Here is a 16,902-nt window from a genome sequence, read left to right as displayed (position 1 = left end):
CTGCGCATTGCACTAAACCGGCACAGTACAGTGCCACAAATCGCGTTGGCGCAGACGCTGGAAAAGACGTCTGCGCAGATGCTGGAAATTGCGGTCGCGGTCGCTCATGTGCACCCACGATCTGGACCATGGAGGGATGAGCCCAGAGAAAATAGTTTGCTCAGTCCAGCTTCACACGGTACTTAAAAGGTAAGAGAAGACAGACCTTAATACCTTGTTTTATCATAAATCTTGCAGACTTCTAGGCTGCAGAAATACTCCAATAATGGGTAACTAGAATATCATTTATTACGGCCATAGGCCCATACAGGTAAAAACAACACATAAATAACAGCTTGTGCCGTAAGGAGAAAAAAAAAAGCAATCGCTAAAACACCACTATAACAATAAAATACTATAAAATGGAAAGGCATACTACGCCTTAATTAGCTTGTAGAGCTCCTTGGCGTCGCTTTTGGGAAAGGACAGCAACTAGGAACCTAGCCACCTTCAGGGTCGTGTGGGTATCCTTGTCCTGCAAGATTTGGGCAAGGTGGAATTTTGGTGGGGTACCCTCTAGTTTCTGTATGATTGATCCCAACAAATTTGCCCGTAGCACATTAAACAAGGGGCAAGTGAACATAATGTGCTGGAGCGACTCCGGCGTCACCTTATCACATTCGCACACGGCAGGGGCTTGGCCCTTTGAGAACCTATGTCTCAGGACATTGGAGGGAAAAACGTTAAACCTCGCTTTGGTGAAGGCCAGTCTATGTGCAACAGTCGAAAGGGAGGAGAGGTATGATGGAACGCAGTAAGTTAAAGTGATACCAATGTTCTGGGGCGAACAAACACCTCCCCCCAGCATATAATTTCGCTGTAAATCGATGTCATCCAGTCTTTGGCGGATCAGTCTCTGAGCAGTGATTTGGTCTAGTTTTAGGGAATCTGAGGGAGAGATTCCATAACTCAGGAGTTTGGCATGAATTCTACTAGTCCAAAGGCTAGAGAATTCATCTCGCCATAAGCATTGGGCAAGGTAATGGTTTGGTAATCTATGCCACAATGATAACCAGTAATTGAAGACTTGCTTCCACAGGCAAGTTTCTAGGGATGCGACCTTCAATTCTAGTCGCATGGCTGCGTTGCTTACGCACAGGGGGAGCATTAGGAGCCGACGTAGGAATTGGCTTTGCAGAGTCTCAAGGGGAGCAAGATCTGTCATCATGGCCCAGAGCGGGGCAGCATAAGCAAGCACGGCAACCACTTTTGCCTTGAACACCTTTAGGGCCGAGGGAACATGCAAAGCTCCGTCCGAAAAGAAGAATCGGAGGAGCGCATATGACAAGGTTTTGGCCTTATTAAGTAGGTGTTGAATGTGAGCTTTCCACCCCAAATTGTATTGAAAAATAACTCCTAGGTATTGAAATTTTAGGACTTGCTCTATTTTTGCCCCACCAAGCTTCCACTTGTATAATCTCCGGCTTCTGGAGAAGATCAGGATCTTGGACTTGGCATGGTTGATGGTTAATTGATTGAGTTGACAATACGTGGCAAAGATCTTCAGAGCTCTGGTTAGTCCAACACGTGTATAAGATAGAATTACCGCGTCGTCCGCATATAAAAGGAGTGGGCAGCGGTAATCCGCTAGTCTAGGCGCGTGTGTACTTGGAGATGAGTTGACTAGGGGTGCTCGCATGTCGCTGATGAATAGGTTGAATAGGCAGGGAGCCAATATACATCCTTGGCGCACTCCCTTGTTTATTGGTATCGAATTTGTAAGGTCGCCCGCTGGAGTGAATCTCACTCTGGCAAGGGTACCTTCGTGGAGCTGGCTTATGAGCCATAAGAGTCTTCTATCAATGCCCTGTTTCGCAAGTTTCTCCCAAAGAATATTTCTAGGAACGCTGTCAAAGGCTGCCTTTAGATCTAAGAAGGCAGCACAGAGGTAGCCCCGGGGGGGGGGGGGGAGGAGTACTTCCGTGCCAGATGATAAAGAACTATCGCATGATCGGTTGTAGAGCGTTTAGTTCTGAACCCTGCTTGTTCATGGCCAATCTGGTTAGTCTCATCTACCCATCACAATAATTTAGTCATCAAAAAGCTGGCATAAATTTTTCCTATGATCGAAAGGAGGCTGATGTTACGGTAGTTTTCCGGCTCCGTTGGAGAACCTTTTTTATGAATTGGTACAATAATGGCCTCCTTCCATGTTTTGGGGATGAGACCGGAAGCGTTGATTGCATCGAAGGTTTTGGCCAAGATGCCGGCCCACCATTGTGGGTGTAGTTTGATGGCTTCAGCAGGGATCAGGTCGGGCCCAGGGGCTTTGCCCGGTTTCAGCTGAGCTATTAACTTGGCTATTTCGTCAGGATCGGTGGGAGGCCAAATAGGAAGGTGGGTAAACAGGTGCATCAGATGGTCGGAGGGAGCATCTGCCTGTGAGAAGCATTTCTTCAGGAACCGTTCCCATGTCGGTGCAGAGATGACTGCCCTTGGGGAATTCCTCCCCCTTCTGTTAATCAAAGAATGGGTAACTATTGTGCTATTACATCATCTAGCACAGTAATTTTCGATGTTTACTGTAACAGCCTAGGAAAAGGCATACCTTACCCAACCAAAGATGCTGTGGGTGGAACACATTTTTTATGCTGACCCACTCAGTTTATACTCGATTGAGGGTCCCTGTCGGCAGCTGTCGGTGGCTGTCAGTGGAGGAGGAGGAGGAACAAGCAGCCTGAAAGCAGCCCTTTTGGGCTGCTCCTTCCTCCTCCTCCACCACCTTTGCCGCTGTCGGCAGTGGAGGAGGGCTGTATACTGTCAAACAGGTGGAGGTTGTGAAATTCACCTCAGAGAGGCAGATCTTGCACAGAGCAGGTCTCTGGGGCCATGGCCTTTTCATTGCCTACCCCATTAGCTGGTAGTTGAAATCCAGGCACCATAATGGGTGTCTCCCATATATTTATTATTTAAACTTCAGTGCTTAGAAGACTTCAAAGGGGATTTATTTGGTCTACTTCCCACGTTACTCCTCCTGGAGTTGAATCTAGAAGTCATTCATACAAAATCAGAAAGTGGATTTTTTTTTGCAAGTATTTGAGTCATACAATGGTGTACTAAGCAGCTCCTGAATTCTGGGCACACCACTATCTGTCTCTCAATGAGATGTGAGTAAGTATTCTACCCTTCCCACACACATTATAATTTTACTCAAAGGATGCATAAAATCCAAGCCAAAGTTTGACATTGGCTTGAATCAAAAGTAATCCATATGCCTAGGTTTATTTATGTTTGTTTATTTCACCGCTAGATTGCACTAAAACCTCCAAGTGGTTTACAGTAAGAATTATCAGTAAAGAAAATAGTTAAAAACAACTATTTAAAACATTAAAAAAAATTCAATTCAATTACGGTATATGCTTAAAAGCCAGGTTAAAGTGCATGTCAACATTTCACATATTGGATAGGTTTGCCTAAACGAAAATGTTTTTAGCAGGCACCAAAAAGAGTGCAGTGAAGGTTCCTTGCCACTAGGAACAGCTGCAGTTTTAAAGCATTGCAAAGATTTTGCACGAAGTCCAACATTAACTGACATGGACTTTTATTGTCTAAGGCAAGTGCAGACAATGTGATACCCTCCTGAAGTTGTTCAACTACAATTCCCATCAGTCCCAGTCAGCATGGCCAGTGGTGAGGGTTGATGAGTGTTGTAGTCTATCAGCATCTGAAGAGCATTGTGTTTGGCTACCTGTGGTCTTAGCAATCTTACTGAAGAAAATTGGTAGGCATGACACTGTAGCACTTGGCAGCTTCCAGGCAGGAGGATAATAAGCCAATCCTAAATGTAGTTGTCACTGTCTCCTTGTTTCATGCAGATGATTGAATGTGTATGTGTGTGGAGTGGGGATGGTTGAGTTTACCTTCAGTAAAATGCAGACAAGATTATTTGAAAACAGTGCGAGTGGCTGTTACTAATATTGTGTGTCCAAGGCTCTGAGTCTCATGTGCATATCTCTCAGAACAGAAGAGAGCCCAGGGTTGGGATTAACCTTGGCAGCCATGTTCTGAGGTGATTATTTAGCAGGTCAACCATGAACCCCAAACTGAGATGCTAGGCCCTGCAGCATGCTGCAGAGCCTAGCCAAGGGTATGACAGCTCACTTTCTGGCTTGTAGTGAGAAGGGGGAGGACCTGTATTTTTAGAAGGGGGAAAGAAACTCAAATATTTCTTGCATTATAGTACTACCAACCCCAGGGTACTTCACATTCAGCTGAGCAGCGACAGCAGTCTGCAAGAGCTTGGCAAGGGAGGGAGAGCTAAGCACTCAGCCAGACAGGCTGCTTACAAGCCCAGTATGAGCACCTTCTGGCCTTGACACATTTTGGTCTTTCTGCTTCCTCACTGAGCTGAGTGACCTCCTGCCCTTGGCAAATTCCCAGTTGGGTCAGCCAGATCCAATAAATTCCAAGCTGGTCAAAAGGTACCATGGCCCTAAATGGGCTCTGCCGTAGCTGATTTTCAGGCACACGCCCCTTTGTGGCCTCACATGCTCAATGCCCACGTCTTGGATTGAGAGCCACAGCTCTGGTGTCTGCACTCATCCATGTTGAGCAGCTGGGCAGAGAGCATGCCAGGTCAGCCAAGGGAGGGTTACGCCTCTCGAGCTCTGCAGCCGCTTGGATTAAGGGGCTATGCGGATTTACTCTCTGCTCTTGCTTCAATTCCTCTCCCTCCGACGTTCTGTATAGGGAACATGCAAGCAATGCAGAGCAAACTAGGTCATTGCAAAGGGACTTTGTGCATCTGTGAGATCCTCTGGGGGAGGCTGCTGGCTCTCCCGGCTCCCAGCTTCTGCTTGTAGCATTTTTGCCTCCCTTACCAAGTCGCACTGCTGCCTCCCCTGGATCTTGAAAAGGGATGTGATTAGCACAGGCAGCAGATGGGGAATTTCCGTGAGCTCCAAATGCCTCCTCTTGACAAGGGCTTCGCTGACACTATTCCAGTGCCCAGTTCTCCTCCTCCTCCCGGACAGACAGATTCTGCAAGAAGCAACTTCCTGCTGGTTTGAACCTCAGGCACCAGGGTCTGCAGCAGGACATGGAACTTAGGCTGCCTCTACCCTTCATCTCTGGATTTAGTTGCTGTTCTCCCCTCGGCCTGGCAGAGCCATGGATTTACAGAGCAAGCTGGCTATGATTCCCCAGCATGAATACAGGGAACAAATCCATAACCATCCATCTGTCCAATGGCATTAATTTCAGCATGTACATGTATCAGGTAAGCAGGATACCCCTTGCAGTGTCTGCCCACCATAGCTTTTCACCCTTTCTTGGTAGATGGAAATACTCCAGGCTCTTAAAGCAAGTGTTGAGGCCTGTCTGAACCTCCACAAGCAGCTGCTTTTCTTCTAGTTCTACTTCTTTCAGGAGTTGTGTTGCCTATAGGCATGAACTTCTGTTCATATTTGTTTCTGTTAAGAAATGGAGTATCAGTGCCATAGGCTACGCCAAATGTCTTGAGAGGGAGAGGGGGAAAGAGCAGTGGTTTTTTCCTTAAAAATGTTTAGGGGTACTCTCACTTTCCTATTCATATTGAAATACTCCTCCTCAATAAGGCCAAACTTAGATTCACAAAATGTTTAGGGGTATGCGTCCCCCCCATGTCCCCCAAGAAAAGAAGCACTGAGAAAGAGTATTGGGCACAGTTAGTGCTATATGGTGATTCCCCTGACAGATAAGACAAAGAATATTTCCTAGAGAGTTGCAGGGAGCAGATATTTCCTACCAAGCTGAGCCCTTATATGAAAAGTTCATTGAGTACAAACAAAAGAGCAGTTGACCTTTGGGAGCTTCTGATTTATAGTGATCTGTTTACCCTAACATGCTTGAACAAACAGAGACCTGCAGGTTTGGAATTTAGAAGTGGGAAATGCCTAAGTATGAACATATAGCCTGTTGCTTTCCCCCTGCTGTTTGAAACTACTTTGTGAGCTGCCCACTGTACATCATGGTAAAATGGCTAGATCTTTGCTCTATTTTGAAGGGTCCATGTGAACTAGGGTCATACTTTCAAAGGGCTGAAGTTTTTCCTTCCTGGTGGAACATACGTGATTTACCTTTTTTGGAACTAATTGCCATAGCCCCAAAGGCACATCCCCAAGTCCACTATGAGGGCTGAGAAAATCCCAGGGAGTCTATAGTCACCAGACTCCTAGAATTTTGATTGGTAGCACCATGGAACTGGACAAAAGACATGGCATGCATGTGGGACTGATACCTAAAAATTCACACCTATCAAAAAATGTGTGAAATTTTGTTTTCCACCCTCAAACCTGCCTACTCCTTCCTTTCATTTGTGTCTTTATGTATGCATACCTCTCAGGCAGCCTGTGAACAGACAATACATTTTCCTTCAGGAGCACGACCAGTGTTGCTGCTGCAACGTATTTGTATTTATTTTCCTGTGACTAACCTGGGCATCTATTGGATATACCCAAGAGGAATAATAAAGTCTCTTTACCTGCTCTATATGCTTGACTAGTTTTGGAATTAGGCTGTGATTAGCATCATGGATTGCACCTGGCAGTCTCATTTTTATTCTCCCCGATATCTCTCAGAAAGGTGACTGCATAATGGTCTACCTTACATCTCGTCATTTTCTAGCCCGACCTAGTGGCTTTTCCCCTGACAGTGGGATTGTAGGATTGTAGGTAAAACCAATCTTTTAAAAGGGAATTAGACCAATTCATTTACAACAAAGCTACTAGTCATAGCAGCTACAAGCAGCCTGCACAGAGCCAGCAGACATCTGAATACCAGCTGCTGGGGACTAACCATGGAAAAGAACTATTGCCCTTATGTCCTGCTTGTGGTCTTCCTCTGAGTATCTGGCTGCGTAATGTGGGAAGCACAATGCTGGACTAGATAGGCCTTTGGTCTGATCCATCAGGAGATGGGTTCCTTAAGTCCAATACTGATTCATTTGGACATTCTTTTTTCTTCTTTAAAATTCTCCTATGTGCACACTGGACTAATTATTATCTGTGATGCAGTTAATAACACTGATTGCTTCTGTATCTGTTTTGATCCACTATGCCTGGCACAAACAGTTATTCCAATTAGATGTCAAAAATGTGACTTAAATCCTAAATGAACCCAATTCATTCCTTGAACTCTGAGGCAAATCAGTAGAGAAAAGAAGAATTGTCTTTGTATCTGAAAAAAAAAATGTTCCACATTATCAGTCATTGCTGTGTTTGGCTCTTCCGATATTAAGAAAATCACTTTACATAATTGATATGCTCTTAACATTTAAAATCACAAGTTCTTTTGTTTTTGCTCAAACAGTTGAGGTGTGACAGATACCCCTTAAGGTAGCCTGTGCCATATCCACTTAAGGCTTTAAAATTAAACTTGATACCTTCAGCTACACCGGGAAGCAAACGAGAAGCAAGTATAGGTTTTAAATCTCTGATATAAAATGCGTCCAGTAATTCATTGCTTTCGAATACTTGAAGAATCACATTTGGTGTCTTCTGACGTTTCTCAGTAGTCTTAAGTTTTTAAGAGTTCTTAATTGAGCCAAGATTAGGCATCCGTGTTTCACTTTCTAATCCATTTATAGGTGTCCCTGCCTAATCTGGAAAGCTTATGGCTATGCAATTTACCATCCAAGGGTTGAGAGAAAAGGTCTGGTAAGGTCTAATCTAAAATGTCTGTTGGAAAAAGTATAAGCTTATAAGGGATTTCAGTAACTTGAGGATGAAGGACTTGTTAAACTTGTCCACAAGACAACCATCTTCTAACGTGGTTCCAAAGTGACTAGGCAGCATAGGACTGAAAGGTAGTATTTAGCTTAACATTAGAATAAATCTCCCAAATCTTCATCTAATTGAATGAAAGCTCATGCCATAATAAACCAGTTAATCTCTAAAAGCTGCAGCCTTTTTGTTTTCTTGCTTCTATGCTAGGTGATTAGAACATCCTGCCTGAGGATACTGTAGAGACATTCTTCCTCAGTGGGATCATTCCATATCAAGTGATCCAACTTTTAAATCTCATGTCATCTAATTTTCTTAATATTTTGTACATTTGTTGAATGATCAAATCTAAGTTAAAATCTAAAATTTTAATTTTTTATCTCATCCTGTTTTTGAGTTATGAAGGTTTGAAATTTCTGAAATTTGACAATTTTGGCCTTCCCAGACCTACACAAAAACCTTAAAAGTTTAGCCCAAGATTGAGATATGTCAAGACCTAAAAACGAATCTTTCAGAACTTCATGGGCCTAAATATATGTCACATGATGAACTCACTCTAAAATTTAAATTTAAGTTACAAAAATTTAAAGTGATGAAAAAAATTAATATGATTTTAAAATTCCAAAAAACTTGTACAGTATTGATCATTTAATATTTCTAAGAGCTACCTGCAGAATTTCATCCTGGGATCTCAATGGGATCACGTTACAAAAAATAAAATAAAAAATTGTTAATACACGTCTGCCTTACTGGGTTCTATTTAGGATAAATGGGTCTTCTCAAAGAAATATATAACAGAATAAACAAGGCCACAACCAGAATATTAGTTGCTTCAGGCATTTCATCATAAAGTTATTTAATTAAAAGGTGTCTGAAAAGCTAGTCAGGCTTTTCTTTTAAAAATGTGTTCCAAAGCTGAGTAATAGCTTGCTATTGCATGATAGAATTAACACTTTGAAAGAATTATTGTTAGTACTTTATTTCATGAAGCACAACAAAATACATATCAAACAAAATTATGACATGGCCGGAACTGTTTAACTGCTGCTGAGGTAACATCCAGTTCTTATTTTCAACAAATGAGGAGTACAGAAAAGAAGAAATGTTCCTGAAAGACGCTTTGAAAGAGTGAAAGTGATCAGGGGAACACAAGGATTTCATTGCTACATCCAGTCCAACAGAAATTGTGACCAATGTGTACTCCTTTAACAATGAGAGTGAGAAGTTTGACAGTGAAGGAGGTACAAAATCTCTGGATATGACTGAGATAACTGGGTATGTGACCTGTGGATACAATAAAACATGTTGCTTAACTTATATGCTGTTGGTGGACTATGAAAGTGAAGAAGCAACTGTGACCTCCTTACACCCGCCAGGGCCAGCATCATCATTTGTTTACCCATCTAGTCAGGATGTACTTAAGTTAGGGTGAGCACAAGTTCCAACAAGCGTTGAACCAAGGACTGCAACTGGCCACACCCACACTTTGACAAAAAATGAAACGTGCAACCAGTGCTCTTGAAAATCGTTTGGTGTAAAGTATAATGTTTTCAGCCCCATTTAATGTGTAAGAATCCCCCTCTCTAATTTTGTTTGATATGCATTTTGTTGTAGCTCTTATAAATATTAAATAATACATTTACCGGTAACAAAAATTATATTAATTTTTAAAATTGCCTTTTAACTTTTTAAATTTTGTAACTTACATTTTATATTTTGAGTACACCATATCATATTAAGGTCCTAGTCCAACACTTTTACCACTTCTAGCACATAGCTCATTTTCAGGCATGAAGGCAATCAGTAGCAAGCAACATTCCTATAGGTGGCGGTGCAGTCTCTTGAACCTAAAGATAAATGCAACTGAATTTAAGGAAATGCTTATTTAACTTAAAAAAACAAAGTTTTTAGCCAAAAAGTAAAGTACAAGTCAGATGCTCTACATGCACTAGTGTCTGATCACAGGGTTGATGATTAGGGCAATTTTCGTTTTGGTTACAGGAAATTTGTCATGAACAATTCTTTGACGGTTTAAACATACAAGTTGCACAGTCTCTCTGTTGCCATTCAAGGCCCAGAGAAAGAGTTTGAAGTAAAATTTGTCACTTGCCTTAATCCCTTTGTGTATACATCCTTACCAAATTTGGACTTCAGAAAAAAGGTGTGAAAACATTTTTCTTTCTTTCTCCTCTCCCCCCTCCCAGTTCACAAGGAATCTTCACATTCCCAGAAATTAAGATGATACAAGATGGGATATTAATCAGTTAGGGGACATGTTTGTCTGTCTGTTAGACTAAATCTTAAAAGCAAGCATGCAACATTCCATCACACTTAGGGTAAAGAAACAGAAACCAGGATATGGTTATGCAGGAAGGAGTATGGTTTATATACAGTATGTGTGGTGTCACCAGGGAGGAAATGTAAAGCACTGCATTTGAGTGGGGAGGGAAGATTAGAGCACCAACACATTGCTGGAGAAGAGAAGGGATTCAAGGGAATAGTTGGGGCAATGTTCAGGGGAGAAAGCCAAGGGTATTGGTGGGAGTGCCAAAGAGATGCAACAAAAGGGCAGGGGATAAAGAGAATGAGAACCAGGACGTATTGGATGGGCATAAAGAAGAGTGTCCTGGTAAGAGTTCTAGGTTGTGTTGAGGGCAGGATAGAGCTGAGTTGAAGGGATGGGGAGAATGATGGAGGATGGAGCTAAAATCTCCCCCCCCCCATTACATTTCACAGTCATTTGCTAGCTGGCAAAACACAGGGCATTTTTAATTTAGATCCATAACATCAAACATCTAGCTGCATCAACAACTATTCTAGAGATGCTTCTGCAGTTGCCGTTATATGCAATCAAGAAAAGAGACTTAGCATTTCAAAAGGATTCTAAAATGTCTCAAAATACCTGCTACTCCTAGATTTGTCAAGGCTTGGATGCAAGCTTTTCCTGTGCCATGGATTCCTCAAGATGGCATTGGGAAAACAGTTACAGGAACATGAGAAGAGCCTTACAGGATCAGAACAAAGGCCTGCTAGTCCTTTAATGCTGTATATGGTTTAGGATGCAGGTATTTGAAGTATTACAAGGTGAAGTTTACTAAATGGCATTGAACAGAAGTGTTAGTGGTAAAGAATGTATAGTTCATTGCCATCACCATTGCAAGGTGCCTTCACATAGGTTTGTGGTTGGTCAGATTTTCATGGGTTTTTCTCCGTTTGTGTTCATGTTGCTTTACCAACTGACTCATCACTACCAGTTAGTGAGATGATGTGTGTGAGTAACCATGTCTTCAGCATGAGATACTCCAGATTTTAAAGATCCACTACAGGAGCCTTCTTCCCAATGTTCTAGATCAGGCATGTACAACAGGTCAATCGCAACTCTGGGCAATGACAATGGGTAGATCACTGTCAGTTTTTTTATACTGGGAATAGATCACAGTCTCTTGGGAGTTGGATATGCCTGTTCTAGATAACAAGTCATATCATTCCTGACCATTGGTTGCTCTGGCTGGGGCTGTTTAGAGTTGGAGTCCAACAACAGCTGGAGGGCACCAGGTTGGGAAAGGCTGCTTTCACAGAACTTCCAGCCATGTTAGCTAGTAAGTCCTCCAGAGTTATCAGAAAATGATCAAGATCCATCAAAATCCAGTGTTTTATTTATCAATACCTTGATGGGAAACCACTGGAAATGTAATGAAAGCTGTTTGGGCAGCAGTTCACTTGTTTAAGAAATGCACATGAATACCATTGGAGAAGGGGCTGAAAATGTACCCTGCTTCTCAGTGGCATGCTGTGAACTCTTTTCATAGGGGACAGTTAAGGCCAGAGTCACCAGTATGTGAGGCCGATTCAGGGGGTCAGTGTCCTGATGCCCCACGTGTGGGCATCACACCTTCCTCCTTAATCTGGGCAGAAGCTTCCTGGGCTTTGGAAAGGAAGCACCAGGCCTCTGACAGGATGCTGGAGCCCTGCTGCCTCATTCCCAAAGCTGGACAGGCTTTGAGAAGGTGGCTGGAGGGCCCTGCACCTCATCCGAGAATCACACCTCCCTCCCTAAGCCGGGCAGAAGTTTCCTGGACTTTGGGAAGGAGGCACTAGGCTTTAATAGTCTAATATACCAAGAACATTTAGCCTAGTCCCCCTAGTCCGTTGACCACACACCACTGCTGCTTCTACTGACCCAGCGTTGAGAAGCAAGTCTGCTCCTGTATCTAGCCCAGCGCCTTCGTTTATATAGTTTCTTTCTGGATTCTGTTTCTTGGTCACTCTAAAAATATGCTGGAATGTTGTGAATTGGGTTTTCTGCATATGCAGATGATGAAATCTTAGACTAATTTCTACTCTTGAAAGTCAGGAATATTAATATTAACATGAAGCTTATTGGATCCTTTCCCATTAACTTGTCTGAATCCTCTTACAGACTGCCACATCTAATATGCATGTATTCAAGCTAGGCCTCTAGTGTCTCAGTGAAAAATCAACACGCACACAGGAATTTTTCTCCTACTACTACAGTATCTTAATTTGTATGCCGAACTACAAAGCAGTGATAATTCAGGATGACTGCATAAATGCTGTTCCCTTGTTTGCATTCTTCAGCTCAAGAAACATAGCGACAGGCCCCACTCAGTTCCCTTCAAGCAATTTCAAATGCTTCATCAAGTGGGTGGGTGGGCTCCTGGCACAGTTCTTATTTTGGTTGCCTGTTTTGAACTCTACTTGGTTCAGCCTTGCCCTTTCAGAAGTAATCCCTGCAGCTGTTAGAATTTACCAATTGGAATTTACTTTTGTAAGGCCTCCAGTTTAGAGAAGGGACAATGAGGAAAGGCTGGCTGGCTGGGAAGCGTCTGCTGTTATTTTAATTTCCCTAGCCGCCTGCCTTAACTACCTGCTTTGTTGTGCATATCTTTGTGTTGCCAGGGAGGTTCTACACCCCTAGCGCAGACATAATCACAGCAGCTTCTGTAACAAATTAGTCCATATATGTCCCTGTTGTTATAAAAAGCAAAACAGTAGTTATTGAATACTTTTGTGGGAAACATACTTCATGCTCATTGTGAAGATTGCATTGACGGGCACCTTTGACATTGCTCCCTGGCTGGGACAACAATACTTTGACTTACTTGCGTTTTTTTAGATGTGTAGCCTGCCTCATACCAAATGCTCAGGGCAAATAACAGGATTTGTTTTTTAAATAGTTCAGATATTGTTGCTTGCTAGAATCATTTTTACAAGGCATTGGGTATAGCAGAAAAGGTGAAGAAAATCTATTGAACATTGAATAAGTGATAACCTGTTTCACTGCCCTACTTCATCCTGTCTTAGGGTATTTTGAGTCAGGTTTAGCCTTTCATTGGTTCTAATTAATGCAAGGCTCATTGGTGTGTGACCCACACCAGTTCCTTAGGGATGCTGCGTGGAGTATGTGTGTATCAGAAGTATCAATAATCTATAAAGAAACATTGACTAAGAAGTTATCTGATGCTGAATACATAGATCTTTAGAGGGCCAAGATAAACAAGGAATTCTCCTTTACGCAATCACCTTCATGACTTAGATAGTTTGTATTAAAACTATTTTACCCTACCTAAAGACCCCCAAGCTTAGGACTCTTGGAAGCTGAAATTATTTCAGGAATAGTCCATAATGGAAGCAAAAGCTAATCTGAAAGGAAACAGTAAGAAGTGCCTGCAAATTTCTTTGTTGTGTTTAGTTTTATGATGTCTGAGTTCTACTGCTAAAAAAGTAGATGCCCACATTGCTTATTTTTAAAGAGGGTATTCTGAATTTTGCTGGATGTGGGAGGAAAAAACAACAAAAAATCACATATGGCAGCAGCTGGCATGTAAGTCTCAAGCTGTTTTCTGTCCAGAAGATACACTTGATTGCTGGCATGTTGCACTGCCTTAACTGATTGGAATGAAATGCTTTACCTGCTGTTTCTACTTTCCTTAATTGGTACAAAGGGGAGTAGGTGAGAAGCTCTTACCCAGGAGAGAAGTTCTGGTGGAACCAGTACTGCCTTATTAGAATGCATTGGGGTGGCAGTTTTGATATTGGCTTTGCAGATACATAAACTGGCTGGGTGACAGATTAGTCTGTATATCATTTATTATACAGTGGTACCTTGGGTTACAAAGGCTTCCGGTTACAAACACTTCGGGTTACAAACTCCACTAACCTGGAAGTAGTACCTCGGGTTGCAAACTTTGCCCCAGGATGAGAACGGAAATCGTTCGGCAGCAGGAGGCCCCATTAGTGAAAGCGCGCCTCGGGTTAAGAACGGTTTTGGGTTAAGAATGGACCTCCGGAACGAATTAAGTTCATAACCCGAGGTACCACTGTATGTCAAAGTACTGTAATTCACTAAACAGAGCCTTTGCTTACCTTTGAAGTGTCACAAAAACACACCAAAGATCCCAGAATGAAAAGTTGTAATACTTTTCTGTTGCTGTTAATTCTGATTGTTGTTGTCATGACTTTCATCCTCTTTGTGTGACAGCCCATTTTTGGTAATACAACGGGATCCTCTTGGGTGCATGTGATGCAACCATGTTTTTTCATGTAGATACTTCTTTTTCTTCATAAAAAAGCTAACTTAAAGCTGGGGAATCTGAGGAAACGTGGCTCCGCATGATTGTAAAAATGTGATTGCTTTGCAGGAATTTGCAACACTGACTAGGGAACTCAATGCATGCCGAGAGCAGCTGTTGGAAAGGGAAGAGGAAATATCTGAACTGAAAGCAGAGCGTAATAATACAAGGGTGAGTAGAGAAGCCCAGTTGGCTGCCTGGTTTGAAAGAAACACCCCCTCCACCTTCAAAGAGAGCGTTTTTTAAAACAATCAAGCTGTGTATAAACTTTATGAAACAAACACAAATAGATAAAAATTATTGGTTTGACCTAGGCTCAAGATATGCCAGCATAGTTCAAGTTCTCTTGGCTGTGCCAGAGGTATCCAGTTTGCCTTCTCGATAAGGTTTAACAGGATAGAAGGCTTTTTTATGGAATTTCCCACCCAGTGAATAGAGTTTGATAGGAGACTTGTATTCTTGATTGAATGGGGAGGGTTTAGCATAATCTCTGTAAAATCCAATTTAATTTCTATAGAATGTTGCTGTTTTTTTATTCTTATTCCAGTACAGCTTATGTTTATGCCTGCAGAGACCATTCAGTCCTCTGTCACAACTATCTTTGCCCTACATCTCAACAATCCTGAGCCTCCAGGTGTGCTAAGAAAACTCAGCCTGCAGCATCCCCATTACTAGTGTGCAGATTTAAACTTGCCCCTTCTAGGGAAATAGCTTTGTGTACACTTCCAGAATTTACCTGTTACTGGACCATTTCTGCATAGCACCCACCCTTTACTGTTCAGATGCTTTTTCTGGCATGCTCTTGAAGTGCTGCAGAAATCAAGTTTTGTGATAGCCCTAGGTCTGGGATTATAAGGGAAGGGCAAATCCTTGACTGGCAAAAAGCCCCTGCAGATTGCTATACTCGACTATTTTTGCCTGCTGAACCCACATCTCACTACATCACCTTTTTTTTCGGGAACAAATGTGAACATCACTGATTAGATTCTTGAAGCAGGTAGGTAGCCGTGTTGGTCTGACACAGTGTGTGTGTATATATATATATATATATATATATATATATATATGTATATATATATTGTCCAGTAGCACTTTACAGACCAACTAAGTTTGTTCTTGGAGAAGTGTGCATGCACTCGAAAGCTTATACCAAGAACAAACTTAGTTGGTCTCTAAGGTGCTACTGACATATATATATATATACACACACACAAACATTCTTGAAAGAAGAAGTTGGTTATCTGTAAGCCAGTAGATATTGTATGCATCTACCACATAACATTTATTAATTTAGCTGTAGTAACCCAAGACACTCATCAGACACTGGCAGAAATAATGTTTTGTTACTTAACAAAATGATCTATGTAACATATTTTGCATGCTGATATTCTTTAATGACATACATCACACTTGTTCTGAATGTACATCATTAATTTAGTTTAAAGCAGCTTGCTGCTGATGTTAGCTGGAGACAGCTGTTTTTAAGAGAAATGAAAATGACTTGAGAATGCATTGCTTCCTATGATGTGTGCATACATTTTTTGGTCCAACTTTTGCTTGTGGTACAACAGGGTGTTTTTTTTATTATTATTACAAAAACCTGATTATCTGAGGCAAAAGTGACAAGGGAGTCTCTTTCAAAATGCTTTCAGCTCTGGAAAAAAAAGTCATTTGTGTCATCATAGTTTTGTTTGAGCAATGTGTTTATGAGTGCTTTTTGTTAGAGATCCTGGCAAAGTTATTTCAAGTCATGCTCATGGCAGAAATTGCCTGCTAGTAAAACTTGGCTACTTTTTTTTGGTTACACTCTAATATTTGTTTTTGCTATACTCTGAAATCAACAAGAGGACAGATAAAGCCTTTTCTTACCTCACATTGACTTTGAATGAGAAACGTCTAGAGCTGTTCCTTGCCTTGCAGCTTTTGTTAGAGCACCTGGAGTGCCTGGTCTCAAGACACGAACGCTCCCTGAGGATGACTGTGGTGAAGCGGCAAGCTCAGTCTCCATCTGGTGTCTCCAGTGAAGTTGAAGTTCTAAAAGCATTGAAATCTTTGTTTGAACATCATAAAGCATTGGATGAGAAGGTAAGGCTGTTTTGGGAAGTGACGGCATAGCTAGAGCAAAACCAGCTATTTATAACCCACGACCTTTAAGTTACTGGTCTCTAATGGCCCAAAGTATTGCTTTTGGTCAGCGCTATCCTGTAGATCTCCCATCAACTTTCTGGTTATGAGTAATTTCCAGCCTGAGCCAATCATTTGCCCTTTGAAGAATGGTCTCAAAAATTACTGCTTTGCATCCTAGAAATATGTTAGCAGGATTGAATCTGTGCCAATGCTCCTTTGAAGGAGTATTCTGGCCTTCCACTCTCCCAACCCCAGTTCAGCTCTACACCCAGTGATATTGCTATATGGTGTTAGTGTAGTAGCTCTTCCAAGTTAGGCAGATCTCTGCTGAGATCCTTTTACATTTATTCTAATTGGCAGGTTAACTCAAGATTCCAGGCTTTAGCCCGCTTCATCATACCTAGTATTTCTTGTTGCTTGCAAATCTAGCTGAGATGCCGGGC

At 42.0% G+C, this 16,902-nt stretch overlaps 1 protein-coding gene across 13 annotated transcripts in view; it reads left to right on the top strand.

Moving 5' to 3' along the window:
* Positions 1 to 16,902, top strand: part of PPFIA4 (PTPRF interacting protein alpha 4) — a 108,674-nt gene that overhangs the window by 40,293 nt on the left and 51,479 nt on the right. For 11 of the 13 annotated variants that reach the window (XM_083617312.1, XM_083617323.1, XM_083617321.1 and 8 more), the window contains 2 exons: positions 14,402 to 14,503; positions 16,253 to 16,417. In XM_083617312.1, coding sequence (XP_083473438.1) covers positions 14,402 to 14,503; positions 16,253 to 16,417 — 267 coding nt within the window. Of the gene's footprint in view, positions 1 to 4,895; positions 5,258 to 14,401; positions 14,504 to 16,252; positions 16,418 to 16,902 lie in introns of those variants that run through there. The other 2 variants (XM_083617315.1, XM_083617313.1) reach the window with 2 other exon arrangements.

This window comes from Podarcis filfolensis, assembly GCF_964270895.1.
Source record: "Podarcis filfolensis genome assembly, chromosome: 6".
Taxonomy (NCBI): domain Eukaryota; kingdom Metazoa; phylum Chordata; class Lepidosauria; order Squamata; family Lacertidae; genus Podarcis; species Podarcis filfolensis.
The sequence above is the reverse complement of the archived record's forward strand: the minus strand, read 5'-3'. Positions and strand labels throughout refer to the sequence as shown.